This window comes from Mirounga angustirostris, unplaced genomic scaffold, assembly GCF_029215605.1.
Source record: "Mirounga angustirostris isolate CCGP_5_RB_7025 unplaced genomic scaffold, mMirAng1.0.hap1 SCAF_6, whole genome shotgun sequence".
NCBI lineage: Eukaryota > Metazoa > Chordata > Mammalia > Carnivora > Phocidae > Mirounga > Mirounga angustirostris.
The window spans coordinates 68,149,465-68,170,187 of NW_026991714.1; the positions used below are offsets into that span (position 1 = coordinate 68,149,465).

The 20,723-nt window shown below is 51.9% G+C and overlaps 1 protein-coding gene and 1 pseudogene across 1 annotated transcript; one reads left to right on the plus strand and one right to left on the minus strand.

Moving 5' to 3' along the window:
• Window positions 1–6,008: 6,008 nt before the first annotated feature.
• On the minus strand, window positions 6,009–16,586 carry DEGS1 (delta 4-desaturase, sphingolipid 1). The gene is made up of 3 exons (XM_045877672.2): window positions 16,404–16,586; window positions 10,213–10,955; window positions 6,009–6,702 (listed from the first exon to the last, which is right to left on the minus strand). Exons 1-3 carry the CDS (start codon window positions 16,483–16,485, stop codon window positions 6,556–6,558), a joined length of 972 nt encoding a protein of 323 aa, XP_045733628.1. The 5' UTR covers window positions 16,486–16,586; the 3' UTR covers window positions 6,009–6,555.
• LOC123847020 (F-box only protein 27-like) lies at window positions 16,484–19,605 on the plus strand (annotated as a pseudogene).
• Window positions 19,606–20,723: the final 1,118 nt, after the last annotated feature.

Sequence of the window (20,723 nt, forward strand, 5' to 3'; positions counted from 1 at the left end):
CCGCGGCCGCCGGCATGTCCACACTTGCACACGTTCTGGCCAGACACCGCTGGAAAACCCAATCTCGGGGCCTTTCCAGTCGAGCACAAGTGTCTATTCAAATTGGGTACTTGGAAAACCTGTGAATTACCAGGATCCAGCCCTGAGATGTCTGAGAGGTGGCCAGTCATGGACGCACAGCTCAGGCCCCAGAGCGCTGGCGGCCTGTCCCCAGGAGACCATCCCCCGCATCTCCCCAGCTGCAGCATGAGTCAGCTGCTGGGAACCACCCGGCCCTGCGCTGGGGCAGCTGTGTCTCCCCGCCGACCCTGACCAGTGCCCGGCTACCCCCGCCGAAACTGGGCATCCCACGGAGCGTCTGTTGGGGGTACTGATGGGCCGTGAGGAGCTGTGCTGGTTTTAGAGAGTGGAGAAAGTGGAGTGGGGGCGCCGGGCTGGCGGGAGGGGGCAGATGGGGAGCTGCTCAGGGTGTTCATGCTCCGTTTTGTAGGGCGAACCTGTTTTGGGGGTTGGCTGAACAGCAACACGAATGTTCGTAACACCACTGAACTGCATACTTAGAAATGGGTATGAGGGTGAGCTTTATATTATGTGTTTTTACCCCAGTTATTTTAAATTCTAAAAAAAAAAAAGGCTCCGACAAGAGTTTGGGCAGCACACCCTAACTGCTATGATTTGGAACAGTTGTGACGTCCAGTTTCAGCACCTTGGTGTTCCCAGTGCCTGCAGGAGCCACCACGACGAAACCCACGCGGTAACGGAGCCTTTCCCGACGATCCCACACACCATCCCAGCAGCCCCGGGAGGTAGACTGGATGGGGAAGCGCCCAAGGAAGTTAGTTACCTGCCGCGGGCACACGGGCTCACAAGTCCTATCTTTCTGCCCCGTTGCTGAGATGTATAGAGGTGACGCGGTGCCCTCCGGGTGCCCCCAAACACCGGTGACCCAGCCGGGGTCTCCCCGGAGCTCTGCCCTGAGCCCTGGAGCTGGGTCTGCAGCTGAGGCTTCTAAACCCAGTCAAGGGGACTGGGTGTCTGGGGTGCTCACAGCATCCGCCTGTCCGCCCGCCTTTCTTGCTGGCGAGCTGGGCTTTTCCTAGATTGGCCTCGGGACGGTCTCTGCAGAAAACTGTGTGCTTCGGAGTCTGCTCTTAAAACCCTTTGGTTAGATGTGCGCTCCAGGCCACGGGAGTGGTTTTTGGAGAAAGCTTGAGGAGTTCACGGGCCACCTCAACCCGGCCCACACTGCTACCCTGCCTGGAGCCCTGTGATCCCCGGAGTGGATCCTGTCCTTGAAAACTGCAGGTATCAGACTAATTAGGGAGAGCGCTCCAAACTCAAGAAGGATGTCACGGACTTTGAATTTGTTTCCTTGGTTGCAAAAGAGGATGATACCAGTGTGGGGGCTGACAGCACATGGGGGGAGCAGCCCGTGCCTGGACCCCCCTGCGGCAGCCCCTCAGCACCGTCAGCCCCACCAACCCTGGGCAGGATTCTCTGGGAATTAGCAGCTCCTGTGCACCCCGCGTCCTCTACTCTGAAAAGCAGTCTGGCTTGCTGACGTGGAATTCTGAGGCAGTGAAGGTCGTCCGACGCCCTGCTCGCGTCAGTGCTCAGCAAGCTTGCACAGAGCCAGCTCGGCCAGGGTCTGGAGCCATACCGCCGATTTCCTGAGAAGCGCAGCCGGAAGCCTGAGCTGACTCCCTGGTAGGAGGTGGGCTGCCTGGCGAGCAGGTAGAGCCTGGTCCTCAGCGTGAAAGAGCACCCTCCCGGCCAGACCCAGGGTTCCAGAGGCTCTTCGGGCAGGGCAGGGGCGGGAGGGCTGGAGCTGGGAACATGCTGGTCAGAGCCTCGGAGGGCACGCTGGCCGGCCTGATGCGGGGTGCCGAACTTTGGCTCTCATCCTCCTCCTTTAACCGAGAATAAGATCACATACTCTAGGGGCGCCTGGGTGGCTCAGTTGGTTAAGCGACTGCCTTCGGCTCAGGTCATGATCCTGGAGTCCCGGGATCGAGTCCCGCATCGGGCTCCCTGCTCGGCAGGGAGTCTGCTTCTCCCTCTGACCCTCCTCCCTCTCTTGCTCTCTGTCTCTCATTCTCTCTCTCTCAAATAAATAAATAAAATCTTTAAAAAAAAAAAAAAGATCACGTACTCTACATCGAGCTAGAAGGACAACGAGGGCAGAGATCTTCCTAGTGCGTGGTCCTGCGTCTCTGCTCCATCAACAGAAGGGTGGGTGGAATGCGTGAGACCTCCCAGCACACCCGGACCCACAGGACTGGGGAGGTTTGGGTTTTGCTTGGGCCCGTCCCGGGCTCCAGGACCCTCAGGTGGAAGCACATAGCGCCTGTCAGGCTGGGAAGGGAGAAACCCCCTTGTGCCAGAATCTCTCCGCTACTACCTGGGAGGGAAATGTGGGACCTGAGCCACTAACCTGATGCAGGACTGTCCTGTTCCCTCTGTGACAAAAGGTTCGTTCCCCTGGGTCTCCTTCAGCCCTTCCTGCTGGCCTATTACAGCCGCCGTCAGAGGGAGATCGCAGAGCCCTCCCTGGATTAGCCAACTACCGACCCATGGGGATTTAGAACCCAGCACCGAGGGCCACGCAGTTCTTCTAGGCCTTTTCCACAGAGGGTTTCCGACACATGGATGTGGGCTGTGAACATGCTGTTTGTGTTTGTGCAGGTCCTGCCCTGGGGAGAAAAGGCCAGGTGTGTGCCCCAGATCCAGGAAGGGGCCCCGTGACGGACAGCCGCTCAGGCCGGGGCCCGACCTCTTGCTCTGGGTCTTGGGCGCCAAATCACGCCAGCCTGTGGTCACGGCCACCGCCCAACGGCACAGGTGCTTTTACCTGTGGGCGTCTGGAAGCTTCCCTCCGCTGGGTCGTCGGCCACTCCAGAGCCGACTTGGCAGCCACGGAGCCCGCCTTGTCTCAGACGCTGCGCCCAATCTCTTCCCTCAACCATGTCATTAACTTGCCAGCGAAGCACGCCGGCCTGACCTGACTTGCACATCCTGCCCCTTCTCCCCATCGGGGTGGCCCCTGGACACTGCCGCCCTCCTCGTCCGCAGCTCGGCCCCGCAGGGCACGCTGCCCTCTCCCTGCCCCCCCACCCCCCCGCCTCCCCGCCCCCCCGCCCCCTGGCCTCCGAGAGGGTCTTCATGTTTAATGTCCTCGGGTTTCCGAGCATGGTGTTTGCAGGGCCTGCTGCTCGTCCTTGCTTCATCGCACATGACTAAGCCTGGCTCCTGGAAGACGTTCCCAGCAAGACAGCACATTTTCTTGTCCAAACACGGAGCCTCCGAGCCAGCTGGGCGGGTGGAGGAGCGGAGGGAGCATGTCTCTCGGCCTGGTTTCTTCCCAAGCCAGCGCGCGGGGGTCCCTCCCTGGCCAGCCCAGCACAGGGCACAGGGCGACCTGCAGGGCGGGTGGGGCGTCGCTGCCTGCTGTGCCCCTTCCCCTCAGCCACATGGGACGCCCCTGTCTTAGGCGCTGATTTCGGATTCCACACGCAGTCCTGGTGTTGGAGCATCGGCGCTTTCCTCTGGGGCCCCGTGCCGTCCGCATCCTCACTGCCTAATGCAGGGCTTGGCAGGGTGGCTGTAGAGTGAACAAGTACGTGCATTTTTGCAACGAATTTAAGGGTTGATGTTCCATAGTAGAGTTTAGAAGGGCCCTTTAGATGCTGCTCAGGTGCTGGGTCCTCCTGAGGCCCTCACTTCCCCGGGTGCTGAGACCCCGGCAGCCAGCTCCGCGCCAGCCGGCATCTGCTGGGTCCTGGTACTGCACAGCGTGGTGAGGTGCTGGGCACGGTCACGTAGGTAAGAGCATTAAAGCAGCTGGTGCAGACACTGACCCTTTCTGGCCGGGCTTGTTGGCAAAGGCGCCGGCCAGCGTCAACATTGGGAGCCTCACCTACCGCGCGGGGTTGCCGGCGGCCCTGCCCACCCCCCCACCCCACCCCTGCAGAGGACCTGGGCGCACAGAAGGAAGAATCAGGAGGCATGGACTTTGATCCCTTTGACTAAACCTCTCTTGTAACATGTTCTATAAAAAGCCAAATTCTAAAAACAAAACAAAAAATGACTTAGATTGTTGGAAGTCAAAGCTCCGAGATTCGGCCTGAACCGCGCGGGCTCATAGAAGGAGGTCGTGCAGGCAGCAGAGGAAACACGTTCTTTCCCACGCCCATCCGTGCCGGGCTCTGGAGTCCCGGGGCCTGCCGCTGCGACCCCTACAGCTCACTCAGCTGGCCTTGGGCCACGTGACTCCACCTCGCTGAGCCTGTCTTCTCCTGTCCACGAGGAGCATAGGAACAGTGCTGTCTGAGTCTAGAGGGTGGAGGGTAAGCTCGCGCAGGCTCAGCAGGATTCTCGGCAAACCACCACCGTCCGAGGTTAGCCGCCTGCCCTCCAGCTTTGCTTTGTTGTGCACGTGGCTCTCCGTGTATTCCGGGCTTGCTGACCCTGCGAGGTCTGGCAGACACAAGTGAAGATCTTTCCTGCCCTTCAGGAGTGACCGCCTCATGGGGAAACGGACTGCAAATTTCTGAACAGTATGTGGGGCCACGGAACCATTTGGAGAGTCCAAAAGAGTGGTGCCTGGCCTGCCGGGGGTGGGGACGGGCTGCAGAGGGCTGGCGTGAGCCCCGAGGATGAGCCAAGCAGACCAGGAGAAAAGATGTAGGCAGAGGGGAGTTGTGCAAAGCCACAGAAGGATTTCTCACGCGCAGCCCTAGTGCTGTAGAAGTGCTGGGGCCCAGCCTTCCTACTGCCCCCAGAGTCCTAGGTCTGTCTTTGGAAAACACCCTGCCGGGGACAGAAACAATGGGCTGAATTGGCGGCCAGGTGCTGGACTGGTCAGGAAACCTGCCGCCTGAGGGAGAACTGGTAATGTGACTGCCGACAGCAGGTCTGGGGAAGGAGGACTGTGTTCACCATGGCCCCCGCAGTAACGGGGCCCAGGGAAGGCCGAGCCAGATGGGGAGTCGGGAGTTGTCGGCATCTGTGTGGCGCGTGAAGCCGGCAGCCCAAATTCTGCAAACAAGGAGAGTGGGAGGCTCGCTTGCCAGAGAATAGTCGACTTAATGCATCACATCCATGGGTGTTTCACAGACGCTGTTTCACTGAGCACGTGTATTTGAATTGTAACGTTGCCTCTGTTATCACCCTAAACCATTCACACAATGGTTCTTTAAGCAATAGTTCTGATTCTAGGAATTTTCCCAGGCAAGAGGATCAGGAAGGGAAAGCAAAGTACTTTGGGGATGAAACGAGGTGTGCAGAGCAGGTTTGCCTCTCCTTCTGAGAAGGATGCAGTCCAGCTGGTGATTACAGAAATCGGACTTTGTAACATCTCATAAGGGTGCTTGAGGGTGGGGCACCTGGGTGGCTCAGATGGTTAAGCATCTGCCTTCGGCTCAGGTCGTGGTCCCAGGGTCCTGGGATCGAGCCCCACATTGGGCTCCCTGCTCAGCGGGGAGCCTGCTTCTCCCTCTGCCCACCCCCGCTTGTGCTCTCTCAAAAAAAAGGAAGGGGGGTGCTTGAGGATTGGTGTTGTGTACAAATTATAGACTACTTGATTTTTTGATACCACATATTATTTTTAAAATACTTCACCATGGGGCGTCCGGGTGGCTCAGTCGGTTAAGGTGTCCAACCCTTGATTTTGGCTCAGGTCATGACCTCAGGGTCATGAGATCCAGCCCCTAGTTGGGCTCCCCACTGGGTGTGGAGCCCGCTTGGCATTCTCTCTTTCCCTCTGCCTCTAATAGAAAAAAATAAAAATAAAAATAAAAATGAAGAAATAGAATACTTCACCACGTCACGCTCAGTCTACCCCAGTGACACAGTTCAGCCCCAGGGTCCTGGCCCCATGGAGCCAGCTGTACCCCATCAGACCACACCCCCGTTCTGCTGCCATCAAATGACATGGCGCTCCCCCTGGGGAGCTGCTTCTAATTGGGAAGTCGCTGCGTCTGAAAAAGGAAGTTCAGTGTTGGACGTGATTGAACACAGAAGTCTTTTATTTAATAGAGTCTCTGCAGGATTCAGGAGTGTGTCATCTCAGTTTCATGTACAATAGTAAAAATAAAAAATTCAGCTTACAGGGAAAGATATTTCCAGATCTTTTGGCGGGGGGACATTTTAAAGTAAACTCACCCTAGTACCGTATTAGATAAAGACAGTAAAGTATGAAAATGTGATAAATACTACTGTGATTAATAGCTCATTTTATTAGCTGTTTTAATAAAGTACAACTTTATAGTGAAAATAATGTACTAGAAATAGCTTTTTTAAAGCTTTTTTATGATATGCTTACAAAATGTCAGACGTCAGGGGAACCATCCTCAACAATGATGATGTGACGCACACGCTCCGTGTGAGCAAAGCTGAATGCGGGCTAGACAGGCTGACCGTGGGAGGCCAGGGAAACTCCAGGGACCGCGGGGCTCATGCTCGGGACCTTCTCCGGGCTTCGATTAATAACGCAGAAAGCCCACTTTCCAGCCCTTGTGAAGCTCCACAGAGGAATTCCTTTAGCCATGAGGACCTTCACTCCAGTACCACCTTGCCTTTTGGATGCCGCTTCACTCTCGAGTAGGGACTTATGGTGTCGTCTGTCACAAAATCATACAGTACTTTTATCCACGAGTTGTAGTGGGGGAGGTTGTCGTAGTACTCGGCAGCGATCTTCCTCACCTGCAAGGCCAAATGTGCAGCAAGAATGAGTGCTGGCGGAGTGGGACTGGGCGTCACGGACCGACGCGGGCACAAACACCGAGAAGAGAAACCACCCTCCGCCCTCCTCTTGCCCCAAACGCTGGGATCCCGAGGGATCCCGGCACCAAGCATTTCAACAGTGACATATACTCGACCCTCTAGGATCACAGACTCTCTCCCATCAAGCTCTGAATGGTGCATTTTATTCTATTATTTTTAAAAAACGTTTTATTTATTTGTTTGTTTCAGAGAGCGAGAGAGGCAGAGGGAGCAGCAGGCTCCCTTCTGAGCAGGGAGCCCGATGCAGGGCTCGATCCCAGGACCCCGAGATCATGACCTGAGCCAAAGGCAGATGCTTAACCAACTGAGCCACCCCATGAATGGTGCCTTTTATTTATTTGACAGAGAGAGACACAGCGAGAGAGGGAACACAAGCAGGGGGAGTGGGAGAGGGAGAAGCAGGCTTCCCGCGGAGCAGGGAGCCCGATGCGGGGCTCGATCCCAGGACCCCAGGATCATGACCCGAGCCGAAGGCAGACGCCCAACGACTGAGCCACCCAGGCGCCTCTTAATGGTGCCTTTTAAATAGCTGAGCTATACATGTAAGTTACATCTTAATAAGGCTGTTGTAAGAAGCCTTGTCACACACACCCATTAACGCCACGCACTGTAACTCCTGCAATATGATCCAGTAAATACCAGGGATTTGCTGAGCACACAGGACAGAATGCTCCCTGATGCACACCTGACAGGAAGAGCCGGTAAGGGAAGACCAGAGCTCTGAGGACACCTGTCAGTGCAGCTCAGCAGTGAAGACAGCAGGAAGCAGGCAGGAACGGAACAGATGCTGCTCACCATGGGCCTTATGGCAAGTGATGTCTGAAGCGAGCAAATTCTCAGTTTGGGGGCTGTTCAAGAAACCCCGGAAGATGGGGGTGGCTGGGTGACTCAGTCAGTTGGGCGTCTGCCTTCGGCTCAACTCATGATCTCAGGGTCCCAGGCTCGAGTCCCACGTCAGGCTCTCTGCTCTGCAGGGAGTCTGCTTCTCCTTCTCCCTCTGCCCCTCCCCCCGCCCGTGCTCTCTCTCTCAAATACTTAAATAAAATCTTTTAAAAACAATTAAAAAAAAAGAAACCCATAAGTTAAGGTACAGTTGACCCTTGAACAACACAGTCTGAACCACGTGGGTCCACGCATACGCGGACATGTTTTCGCTAAACACAGTGCAGTCCTGTAAATGTGTCTTCTCTTAGGATTTTCTTAACATTTTCTTTTCTCGAGCTTACCTTGCTGCAGGAACACCGTATAGGACACGTATAACATACAAAATACTGCTTACGTCTTCGGTTCAGCTTCCAATCAACAGCGGGCTAGTAGTTACATTTTGGGGGCGTCAAAAGTCACATGTGGATTTTCAACCCTGTGGGGAGTTGGCACCACAGCTCCTGTGTTGTTCCAAGGACCCACTGTGTGGCTGATGTTGAAAAATGATTTTGTTCAAAGGGCAGCCAGCTTTGTATCCTCTTTAAAAAATAAGTGGAAATTCACTTTTTTTTTTTTTAAGATTTTATTTATTTATTTGAGAGAGAGAATGAGAGACAGAGAGCATGAGAGGGAGGAGGGTCAGAGGGAGAAGCAGACTCCCCGCTGAGCAGGGAGCCCGATGCAGGACTCGATCCCGGGACTCCAGGATCGTGACCTGAGCCGAAGGCAGTCGCTTAACCAACTGAGCCACCCAGGCGCCCCTGGAAATTCACTTCTTTAGGGAAGAGGCGCACAAGGCCTCCTCTGTCGTCAGGTGTGTGCATGGGCGGAGCAACACCGGGCCCATTACACCTGCTTTCAAACTTGGCTCCAGTTGCAAGGTTTTTCCCCAAACATTTTATTTTGAAAAACGTGACACCTACAGAAAAGTTGAAAGAGCAGAACAGAGACGCCTCTATGCTCTTTACCCAGGCCCACCAACTACCACCATGAGTCACTTTCTGTCTCTGCACAGACATACACCACATAGTATGCTTTTTTTCTGCTGAGCCTTTTGAGAGTAAGTTGCAGGCATGTGACAACTCACCCCTAACGTTCTACCCTGCTATTCAACACCTACCTCCTACAAATAAAGACATTGTGCTACAAAACCATCATACTGTTTTCACACCCAAGAAAGTTAACATTAACACAATATTCTCGAGGATGCACTACTCAGTTTAAAGCTTCCCCACTGACCCAATGTCCTCTCTAGATGTTTCTTTCCTCGAGTGGGAATCCAGTCAATAATCAGAGGTCACACTTAGTTCTCATGCTGTGTGTTTTTGTATTGTAATCAGTCAATAGTTAAAAACTTAGGAGGAAATCCATAAAATTTGATTGGGTAGATATGATGGCATAAAATATTTGGCAATAGTTAGCTCCCTACGGAGCACCTGGGTGGCTCAAGATGGTTAAGCATCTGCCTTCGGCTCAGGTCATGATCCTGGAGTCCAGGAATAAAGTCCCGCTTCAGGCTCCCTGCTCAGCGGGGAGTCTGCTTCTCCCTCTGCCCCTCCCCCTGACTCGTGCTCATGCTGTCAAATAAATAAAATCTTAAAAAAAATTGTTAGCTCCCTTATGTCATAGCTTAAAAAATTAGGAAAAACTAGTATCATCTTTCATACATATTCCCCTTTTTCGAATTATGGAAACATTTTTTGGTAATAAACTGTAAAAGCCACCCATTTTGAGGAAGGGAAGTCTAATAAAAGAATTAACCTGAAAAATAAGAGAAGTTACGAAGGTGGGCCTTTGCAGAGGATGGAAGGATGGGGGTCAAACTGTGCTCTTTCACATCCTCCACAAACACTATACTCAAATCTGCTGCGTGGGGAACAGGCAGGCCCTGCCTGAAGAAAGTTTGCCACCCTGGAAACTGTCCATTCACTGTGCAGGCCAATTACGAGGGACGTCTGCATTTCCAAACAAGACAGCACATAAATCTTAGCTAAGCCCATCAACTTAACAGCGATGAAAGCGACGTGAACCTGTGCTCACTTCACACGAGAACTCCTTTCTCAATCTCTGACTTGTTTATAAGTCGGCAGATTCTCCAGCACTCTGGACCCCTAAGAACCACCGCTAGGCTTCGGGACTCAGAGAGTGAATGCCGAGGACTCTGAGGAGGGCACACTCAGGATGCACACTTGTCCTTTGCTTTGACGAGCAGCTTAGATGGGCAAAATACACTAGATCCCTTTTGTTTTATTATTTTTTAAGGTTTTATTTATTTATTTGAGAGAGAGGGAGAAGCAGGCTCCTCGCTGAGCAGGGAGCCTGAGGGGGGAGGGGTGGGGCTCAATCCCAGGGCCCCGGGATCATGACCTGAGCCGAAGGCAGACGCTTAACAGACTGAGCCACCCAGGCGCCCCCACTAGATTCCTTTTAAAATGGGCAAGTTGAGACTGATTTTGGTCATATAACCATCAGAAATTAGAGTACGTGTCCAATCTCTTTACTTACCAGTGGAAGGCTTTTTCCGGGAATGTTGGGGAAGTCATGGTGCTCGTTATGGTAACCCACGTTGAAGGTGAGCAGATTCAGAGGCCCGTAATATGAGTAGGTTTCATGTCCCTTGAGGAACATATAATGTTCGGCTATAAAATGTCCAGAAATCGGGTGCAAGCCTAGCCCAAGTAAGGATGCTGCCAACATGTAGACCAAAGATTTAATTCCCAAAACATAGTAAATTATAATGTCAAAAGTGACCTGGATCACAGTATTAATAATTTCCAGGTAAGAAATTGGTTTAGGGTTGATGAACAGAGGTCGAAAAGCATAAAAGAGAGGCTGAAGGACAACCCATATAAACTTTCTGAAAGTGGTACAGAAAAACCAGCCTTCAAAATCGGTGGGAATATCCACATCGATGCCATCACCCCCAAGGTAGCGATGATGGTCCATGTGATACCTCTTAAAGGAAACTGAATAGGGAACGCCAATGGGAAGATTAGCGAATATTCCAAACCAGCGATTCCACATAGCTCTGTAGTGGCCAAAGGCGCTATTGTGGGAGACCTCATGAATAGCCAGAGTCACAGAGTGGTTAATGCAGCTGCCGAAGGCATACGCCCAAAATATGACCCACTTCCAGTCTAGGTCCTTCACTAAGTAGAACGCAACCAGTTGAGTGAGAACCATCATGGTTATAATCCAGATCAAGTTGGGATCAGGTTTCATCAAGGACTTTATCTCTGGATACTTTGCTGTAAAGAAAAACAAACAAACCAGGAACTGAGAAGAGCACACACAGTTCTGCAATTATAATTAAATCAACACCCATTAAATTAACACATTATTTTTTTCTTTTTCCCAATCGTGATATGCCCTCCATTAGAGACTTTATCCACTACGGGGAGGAGTATATTCCAATAGTAAAATTACTGAATACCATGTCACAACAAATTTGTGCAGGAAAAATCAGCCTCAAATTCTAGACTCTCTACACGAACAGAAAGAAAATCACAAATGAGTAAAGATTTCATGTTACCTAATTCCCTTTTTACTCCTAACAGTTGTTTGTATATAAAATTGGTAAGTTTTGCAAAGTCGCAATCACAGTCTGATAAATCTATTCTATATTCTAGTGTCTGACAGAAGGTACAGTATATGTAGATACTTATGTATGATGTATATGCAATGTACTTAGACACATACGATATGTATGTTATAGAGGACACATACTTAGATTTTATAATTTCCTTTATAATGACTGAATCACTTCTAGTTGCCAGTTGTAACTTCTACCCACTTCCCTATTTTTGGACATTCAGATAGCTAAGATTTTTGCCCACGTGGCCTTCTGACAGCCATCAGGAAATCAGGATAATGTGTGAGAACTGCACGGTGCTAATTTGTTAGATTCTTATTTGCGCTGTTGAATCTACATGCAAATATCCAAGTATGACGAAAAAGGCCAATAGCAAAAACTCTGCATTTCAGGCAAGTGTCCTCTAAGGGCAAATGCAAACTCTTCTCTGGATCTTACTCTCCCCACCCCACCCCCCCAAGAGGGAGGCCGAGGTGTGATGAGTGTCTTTGGTTGTATATGTTGCTGACTAGGTTTAATACAGGACAGCATGAGGAGCAAAGACCTTCTTCTTGAGTTAAGTCACTCAGAATGTTTCTGAAAAGATAAAGAAGGGAAAAGAGCAGCTTCACCCTCTTTTCTCTACATTTGAAAGGAGGAATTCAACCAAAGCTTACACTGCAAGGCAGGCTACTGAAGTCTGGTTTTATATATACGACATGAGACTCCCCATTTTTTCTCTCCGCTCCCTAACAATTAATCTTCGTTGGTTTAGTTCATTTTATCAAATGTTAATAATTTTGTAGGCAATAGACAAAAAAAAGGTAACCCTACAGGCCTAGAAGTGAATTTGTCTAAAACTAATTTTCCTATCAAGTCATTCATTAAAATATGAGCGTTTGGGGAGTGATTCCCCAACAACAAAACTGGTGGATAAGAAATAATTCCTTGAAGAATTCATTCAGGAAGTAATAATTCTGTGTATTTCTGTTTAGACAGAGCTCTGGCATCTTTACCTTATTTAAAACTTGGTTAAATTGACACATCTGACAAAGGATAAAAGGCAATACATGTTTTATAGTATTCTAAAATGATGAAACTCACATGCCTCGTTCTCTCAGACAAATCAAGTTGCTCCAAGTAATTCTGTACCAAATGTCTGCAAAGCTTATTTTAGTACATAAAAATCAATACTACAAGGGTACTGATATTTCAGGGAAAGAAGAGTTTTTGCAACAAATGGTGCTGGTTATTAACATGCAAAAGATGGACCCCTTCCTCACACCGTACACAAAAAGTAACTCAAACAGATCACAGACCTCAGTACAAGAAAACTATTAACACTCTTATAAGAAAACAGAATTAGGGGCGCCTGGGTGGCTCAGTCGTTAAGCATCTGCCTTCGGCTCAGGTCATGATCCCAGGGTCCTGGGATCGAGCCCTGCATCGGGCTCCCCGCTCAGCAGGAAGCCTGCTTCTCCCTCTCCCACTCCCCCTGCTTGTGTTCCCTCTCTCGCTGTATCTCTCTCTGTCAAATAAATAAAATCTTTAAAAAAAAAAACAGAAGTAAATCTCCATAACCTTCGTGGCTTCTTAGATACTATCCCCAAATCATAAGTGTCAAATGGCCGATGAGCACATGAGAGATGCTCGACATTATCAGTCATTAGGAAAACCCAAACTGAAACCAAAATGAAATGCCCCTTCACACATGCTAGAATGGTTACAATGACAAAGACAGGCAGTAACCAGGATATGAAGAAACCGGAACCCACAGACGTTGCTGTTGACAATGTAAAATAGTGCAGCTGGTTTGGAAGAATCTGGCTTTTCCTCAAAATGCTAAACACAGAGCTACCAATGACCCAGCAATTCCACTCCTCGGCAGCTATCCAAGAGGAATGAAAACACATCCATCTAATAACTTCCATGTGAGGGTTCATAGCAGCATTATTCATAATAGTCATAAGGTGAAAACAACCCCACAGTCTAGCAACTGAAGAATGAATAAATGAAATGCAGAATAGCAATACAATGGACTATTACTTGGCCGATAAAAGGAATAAAATACTGACCTACTACAACATAGATGAACCATAAAAACATTAAGGGAAAGAAGACAGTCACAAAAGACCAAGGATTGTATAATTTCATTTGTAAGAAATGTCCAGAATAGGGGCACCTGGGTGGCTCAGTTGGTTAAGCCACTGCCTTCGGCTCAGGTCATGATCCTGGAGTCCCAGGATCGAGTCCCGCATCGGGCTCCCTGCTCGGCGGGGAGTCTGCTTCTCCCTCTGACCCTCCTCCCTCTCATGCTCTCTGTCTCTCATTGTCTCTCTTGCAAATAAATAAATAAAATCTTAAAAAAAAAAAAAAATTAAAAAAAAAAAGCATTATTCATAATAGTCATAAGGTGAAAACAACCCCACAGTCTAGCAACTGAAGAATGAATAAATGAAATGCAGAATAGCAATACAATGGACTATTACTTGGCCGATAAAAGGAATAAAATACTGACCTACTACAACATAGATGAACCATAAAAACATTAAGGGAAAGAAGACAGTCACAAAAGACCAAGGATTGTATAATTTCATTTGTAAGAAATGTCCAGAATAGGGGCACCTGGGTGGCTCAGTTGGTTAAGCGTCTGCCTTCAGCTCGGGTCATGATCACAGGGTCCTGGGATCCAGTCCCATGTCGGGCTCCCTGCCCAGCGGGGAGTCTGCTTCTCCCTCTGCCTCTGCCCCTCCCCCTGCTCATGCTCTCTCTCTTGCGCACAAATAAAATCTTTAAAAAAATTGTCTAGAATAGGTAAATCTACAGAGACAGAAAGTAAATCAGTGGTTGCCTAGGGCTGAGGAGTGTGACTGGGGAACACAGGGACTGCTTTTGAGTATGGGGTTTCTTTCTGGGGTGACAAAATTGTTCTAAAACTTAGATTGTATTGATAGGTACACAACTGTGTGAACACGCTAAAGAACACTGAATTGTACACTTTAAATGGATGAATTTTATAGTTTGTGAATTGTATCTTTTTTTTTTTAAGATTTTATTTATTTATTTGAGAGAGAGAATGAGAGAGCTAGAGCACATGAGAAGGGGGAGGGTCAGAGGGAGAAACAGACTCCCTGCTGAGCAGGGAGCCAGATGTGGGACTCGATCCAGGGACTCCAGGATCATGACCTGAGCAGAAGGCAGTCGCCCAACCAACTGAGCCACCCAGGCGCCCTGTGAATTGTATCTTAATGAAGCTGTTAAACATGTTTCTCTGTGGATGTACGGCATTAAAAGGAGCACTTCTTGTGCACTATTATTTGACCCACTAATGGTCTCGTTCCTAGCCTTCATTAAGGAGGTCATTTATTTACGTATTTTTCTTATATTTTTTTATTTATTTTTTTCTTAGAGAGGGAGGAGGAGGTGGGGCAGAGGGAGAGGGAGACAGAGAATCTTAAGCAGGCTCCATGCCAGCCTGGAACCCAACAGGGGGCTCAGTCTCAAGATCCTGAACCTGAGCTGAAATCAAGAGTCAGATGCTCAACCGACTGAGCCACCCAGGTGCCCCTCGAGTAAACACCTTTCAAATGAACTGTAATGTAACTCCAAATATACATTTAGCATACAGATGTCAGCTGTTAAAAAACAGATCCATGTTCCCTCATGTCTGTCTCTCCCCCCAAAACCCAACAAATTCCAGAAATATCTCCTTATCATTTAAGTATTCGCATCTTTCCTGAGGTTATTGCATCTCCACTCCAGAAATGGGACACTGAGCAGGATTTGCACCTGCAGGGAAAGGGACTATATTTTCATTGAGGAATGTGTCATCCTTTTACTTTCCCAGTGAAATGGTTCAGTGATGTTAAGTATGTGGGAAAAGGCTCATTGTCAAGATAAGCATCAATAAGCACCTTTTCACTTCCTTGATTATCTGAATATTAAATCCATGGCTAAGTTCCAGTATTGAGGCATTGGGTTTTTACAAGGTGGACACCAAATTGTTCTTATGGGGCATGTTGATTGTCTAAGGCATGGATCAAATGTATCATATGCTGTCTCTCCTGTGTAAGTGATTTGCAAAATATGTTTTAATTAAAAATAAAAAAGCACACATCCAATAACCAAATCTCTTAAAAGGCTATCTTGAATAGCAACTGTAAAGATTCAGGCTACCAATTTACTGCTTCCATTCTTTTAAATCCATTTTAATTGGACCTACTAACTCCTGTTTGTAAAAGCATTAAATTTCTAACTTTAGACACCCCAGCAAAAATCAGGGGCTGGCTGTCTCTGCTCACTGGGCAAATGGATGTTGAGAAGAAAAGCTAGGTAAGGACTTTGCGAGAAATCATTCCTCCTATTGGACTTAGTACCCATTGGTTCCCTGATTTTTTCCAAGAGGTGGAGAGCATCTGCCCCGATCGGAACCCCTGTAACGCTGCTCATTCTTTACGTCGTCGCTAAAGTGGGGATACCACCGACTAGCTTCTGCGAGCGCCCAGCGGGGTCGTGTCTGTAACCCACCCAGCACAGTGCCGGCCCCGGCGTCAGGAGCGGCCTGGGCGCAGCTCCCGGCAGCCGAGCGCGCTCGGCACCTGCAGGGCCGGCCCAGGCCTAGCGAGCCTGGGGCGAGGGGCCCAGAATGGGCAGTCGAGGAGCTCGGCCGATCTTCCGTGCGCCGGTCCTCGCGGCCGCCGAGCGGGAGGGATGGGGCCCACGCGCGGGTCCGGCCTCCCGGCGCCCCGAGCTCGCAGCCCCTCGCCCCCGCCCCGGGCCAGGCCCGCTCGCCCAAAGGCCCAAGACCACGCCCTGCCCCGCACCCGCCGGCGCCCACGCTCCCGAGGCCCGCGCCGGAGGGTCTCCGAGCCGCAGGATTTGCCCGGGCGCGCCGGGAACCCTCCGGGCCGCCCCCGCCAGGACCCCCGCGCCCCCAAGAGCCCCCTCCCTACCGGGAACCCCCCGGGACGCCCCCGCCGGGACCCCCGCCCCCCCGGGGTCCCCCGCCCGCCGGGAGCCTCGGCTCTTAACGGGCCGCGGGCGCCGGGGAGCCAGGCCGACGCGGAGAGCGCGCCCCGGCGGCGGGAGGCCGCGCGCACATAACGGGGCGCGGGCTCGGCCTCACCCAGGATCTCCTGGCGCCGGCTGGCGTGCGGCTGGTCCGTGTAGACCCACTCGAAGTCTTCTCGCGCGACGCGGTTCCCCATGGCGGCCGCTGGCGGACCCGCTCCGGCTCTCGCTTCCGGCCCGGCTCCTCCGAGGTGGTGGCGGCGGCAGCTCCCGGTGAAGACGGAGGCCAGGGCGGAGTCCCGCGGCCCCGCCCCGCCCCGCCCCGCCGGCCCATTGGTCACGCCCCACGGTCTCTTCCCCCCCCACCCCCCACCGGTCCCGGCCCTGCCCGCCGGCCCATTGGTCCCGCCCCACGGCCCCGCCCCGCCCCGCTGGCCCATTGGTCCCGCCCCCACGGTCCCGCCCCGCCGGCCCCCGCCCCTCCGGCCCATTGGTTTGCCCCACGGTCTGGTCGGGCTGGCCCCGCCCCTCTGGCCCCGGCTAAAACTATAAAGAGAAAGCTACTGTTAGGCGAGAGCCGCGGGCGAGGATCCCGGGCCCTGGTCCGAGTCGCTCCCGCACCTGGTCTTGGGGTGGGCAGTGGGCGCCTGGGCCTCCCGACGCCGGCGCGCACCCGTGCGCGCGCCGGAGCCCGAACCCGAGGAGGCGCAGGGCTGAGCCAGCTGCCCCCGGAGCTGCTCCTGGTGGTGCTGAGCCACGTGCCCCCGCGCGCGCTGCTGGCGTGCTGCCGCCGGGTGTGCCGGGCTGGCGCGCCCTGGTGGACAGCCGGGCCTTGTGGCTGCGCGTCCTGGCCCTGGAGCAGGGCGCCGTGCTGCCGCGCGTCCGCAGTTGCCTGCCCCCCGCCCGCGACGGCAGGCCCGGCCTCCTGGGCCGCTTCTGCGAGCGCCGCCCGATCGGACGCAACCCCTGCGGCCAGGAAGGCTTCCAGAAGTGGACGGTGCAGCACGGTGGGGACGGCCGGGTGGTGGGGGTGAACATGTCACCGGTGCTTGGGGCCCCCTCGCAGACCTGCTTCGTGTCTTCCTACAGGTGGTGTCACAAAAAGCAGGTCATGGACCTGGGGGAGGAGGGTCTGCGGCCAGAGCTGCTAGATAGCGGCAGGATTGAGATTTGTGTGTCTGAATGGTGGGGATCCCGAGACGACTGTGGCTGTGAGTACAGGCTCCTTGTCCAGCTTCCAGATGCCAGGCAGAACGTCCTGGACGATTTCACGTCTGCATTCAGGTGACCCACGTGTTCTCCAACATCAGGATGGGCCTGCGCTTTGTGTCTTTTGAACACCGGGGCCAGGACACACAGTTATGGGCTGGTCACTATGGAGCCCGTGTGACCAACTCCAGTGTGTTCGTGCGGGCCCGGCTGTCTTAGTCGAGGGCTGTCCTTGCAAAACAACCTGCCCAGTGCCTTGTGGGACCTGGGACCATTGGCCAGGACTTCTCATTAACCAAGGACATGACCTCCCTGGCATCCTGGGTACTCCAGGATCCCCTCGAGGGTCCTGCTGGGCCCCCTCTTTGGGTTCTGCAAACTACTAGAAGAGAGTCCTTCCTTCAGAGTTGCGTGCTGCTGTTACAGGGCAGTCCTCCCTCCCCCTGTTGGTGAGCACGGCGGGATGCTGGTCCTTGAGGGGCTCTTGGTCCTCCTCTCAGAGGCCCTCTGCTCAGCCCCAGTCCCCTCTGCCCTTGTCTCCTCTCCTTTCTGCTTCAGGGGCTTTATCAGTCCCGTTAGAGAATGCCTCTCATCTCTGAAGTGGAATCCTTATGGCTGGGAAAATTCCAGCCACCTTAGGTGGCAAACTTAACGTCTGGCAGCTTTAAGGCTAGGACCAGGTCTCGCAGCTGAAAGCCAACTAGCTCAAAATATGTTTGGAGATCCTCAAGGACCCCAGTGATTGCGTGGTGTATAAAATTATTTTTTTAGCCTGGGTGGCTCAGTCGGTTAAGGTCTGCCTTCAGCTCAGGTCAGGATCCCGGGATCCTGGGATGGATCCCCACGTCCGGCTTCCTGGCATTGGGCTTCCTGCTCGGCGGGGAGTCTGCTTCTCCCTCTGCCTCTCTCTATGGCCCTCCCTCACCCCCACTCATGTGCTCTCTCTCTCAAATAAATAAAAATCTTTAAAAACTTTTTTTATTTTGAAAATTTCCACCAACATTGAGAGATGTATCAGCAACAACTATCTGCCAATCTCACGTAATTTATTATTTTGCCAAAAAAACACACAAAAAAACACAAAAACACAATTTCTTCCAGCATCCCACCTATCAGACAGAGGAGCTTGGAGCTCAGAGCGGCACAAACTTCAGCCTCAGAGCCTGAGGGACAGTAGGGGGGCTCTGGCCAGGTCCCCTTCCTGGGTCAGGTAGTTCCCCCTGTTGGTGGGGACCCGGGGCTGAAGGATCCTTCCCCCGTCAGGGGTTCCCTCACTGGTGGGGACCCAGGGCTGAAGGTCCCCTCCCCGTGTTAGGCAGTCCCCCTGCTGTTGGGGACCTGGGACTGACGGTCCCCTTCCTGGTGGGGACCCAGGGCTGAATGATCCCCTCCCTGCGTCAGGGGTCCTCTCACCGGTGGGGACCCGGGGCTGAAGGTCCCCTCCTCGCATCAGGGGTCCCCTCACTGGTGGGGACCCGGGGCTGAAGGATCCCTCCTCCCGGCAGGAGGTCGCCTCACTGGTGGGGACCCAGGGCTAAATGATCCCCTCCCCGCGTCAGGGGTCTCCTCACTGGTGGGGACCTGGGGCTGAAGGTCTCCTCCTCATGTCAGGCAATCACCCTGCTGGTGGGGACCCAGGGCTAAAGGATACTTCCCCACATCAGGGGTCCCCTCACTGGTGGGGACCCAGGGCTGAATGATCCCTTCCCGCAGTCAGGGGTCCCCTCACTGGTGGGGACCTGGGTTTGAACATCCCCTTCCCGCATCCGGCAGTCCCCCCACTGGTGCAGACTAGTAGAGGCTGAACCTGCAGTTGGGTTGGGTGTTAGGTCTGGGTTTGCTGACTTGGGACTCGGCACAGCTGATTCCGTCCATGGCCTTGTCTCTTAACAATTCTCCCACTTTTGATCCGACCTTCAGCCTACCTGAGGATGTGATCAAAATTTACGGCACTGGCGGGGCACCCAGGGGGCTCAGTCAGTGAAGCGTCTGCCTTCAACTCAGGTCATGGTCCCAGGGTCCTGGGATCGAGTCCCGCATCGGGCTCCCTGCTCAGCGGGGAGCCTGCTTCTCCCTCTCCCTCTGCTGCCCCCCGCCTGTGCTCTCTCTCTGTCAGATGAATAAATAAAATATTTTTTGTTTGTTTTTAAGATTTTATTTATCTGACACAGAGAGACACAGTGAGAGAGGGAACACAAGCAGGGGGAGTGGGAGAGGGAGAAGCAGGCTTCCCGCTGAGCAGGGAGCCCAATGTGGGGCTCGATCCCAGGACGCCGGGATCATGACCTGAGCCGAAGGCAGATGCTTAACGACTGAGCCACCCAGGCATCCCTGAAACTTTTCATTAGGAATTTCAGATTGAACTTTAAAAGTCTCTAAAGCCAGGAAGCCAAGCCAAGGATTGTCATCAGATGTTACCTGTGATACTTACAGTTGGGGTGAATTCCTCCCTTCTTGAGATCCCCCCAAATAAGCTGAGGTTCCTGGACCAACCAGGAAGTGACCTTCCTTACTTACCTGGTAAGGCTTCCAAGAACCCGTGAGGAAGATTCCAGACCAATTTATCCAAGCAGTTCCTGAAGGCTGTGTGGTTACATCTGAGTCTATGCAGGTCTCTCTCAAATATGACATTCCAATTAAACCCTTGGCAATATGGCCAGGGTTTCCAGTTGTGTCCTGTTACAAAGAAAACAGATTCTTATTGAAGTTATGCAAATAACTACCCATATTGGCATGAAAAGAATACTCAAGAGTTTCTGAATTCTGGAAGGAATAGGTCCGGAGAAAAGGTAAATATTTCATCTTTGTTTACAAAGCTATACTGTACCAAATTGCTGTAAGTCATAGATAGTTTAAGAGAAGGCATTTCCTTAGGTCCGGAAAAACAAAACATTAAGGAACCAGCAGTATTTCAAACAAAAAGTCATAAAAAATCATATTCATCCTCGTGAGTTCATTCAGTCCCATATACTTTGTACTTGTTCTGCTGGAATCCAGTTTTTCTATTCGTTCTGGAAATTTGTACCCAGTTTAAACGTTTTATGATTTTAAAGTTATCAGAAAACTTGTACTTTTAAAGTCCTTTCCATGAATCTCTTTGAACATGAAGCATTTTGCAGGAACACTTTTGCAAAAGTTATCAGAGTAAAACAATACAGCTTTGTAATAATCACCATTATGATAGGTGTAAGGTGATATTTCATTGTGGGTTTGACTTGCATTTCTT

Excerpts from the sequence above, each read along its gene's own strand:
- DEGS1 (XM_045877672.2), bottom strand. The coding sequence starts at position 16,485 with ATGGGGAACCGCGTCGCGCGAGAAGACTTCGAGTGGGTCTACACGGAC. Across the intron at positions 10,956-16,403 it reads CCGGCGCCAGGAGATCCTGG|CAAAGTATCCAGAGATAAAG; the intron begins GTGAGGCCGAGC and ends TTTTCTTTACAG. Across the intron at positions 6,703-10,212 it reads CCGGAAAAAGCCTTCCACTG|GTGAGGAAGATCGCTGCCGA; the intron begins GTAAGTAAAGAG and ends TTGGCCTTGCAG.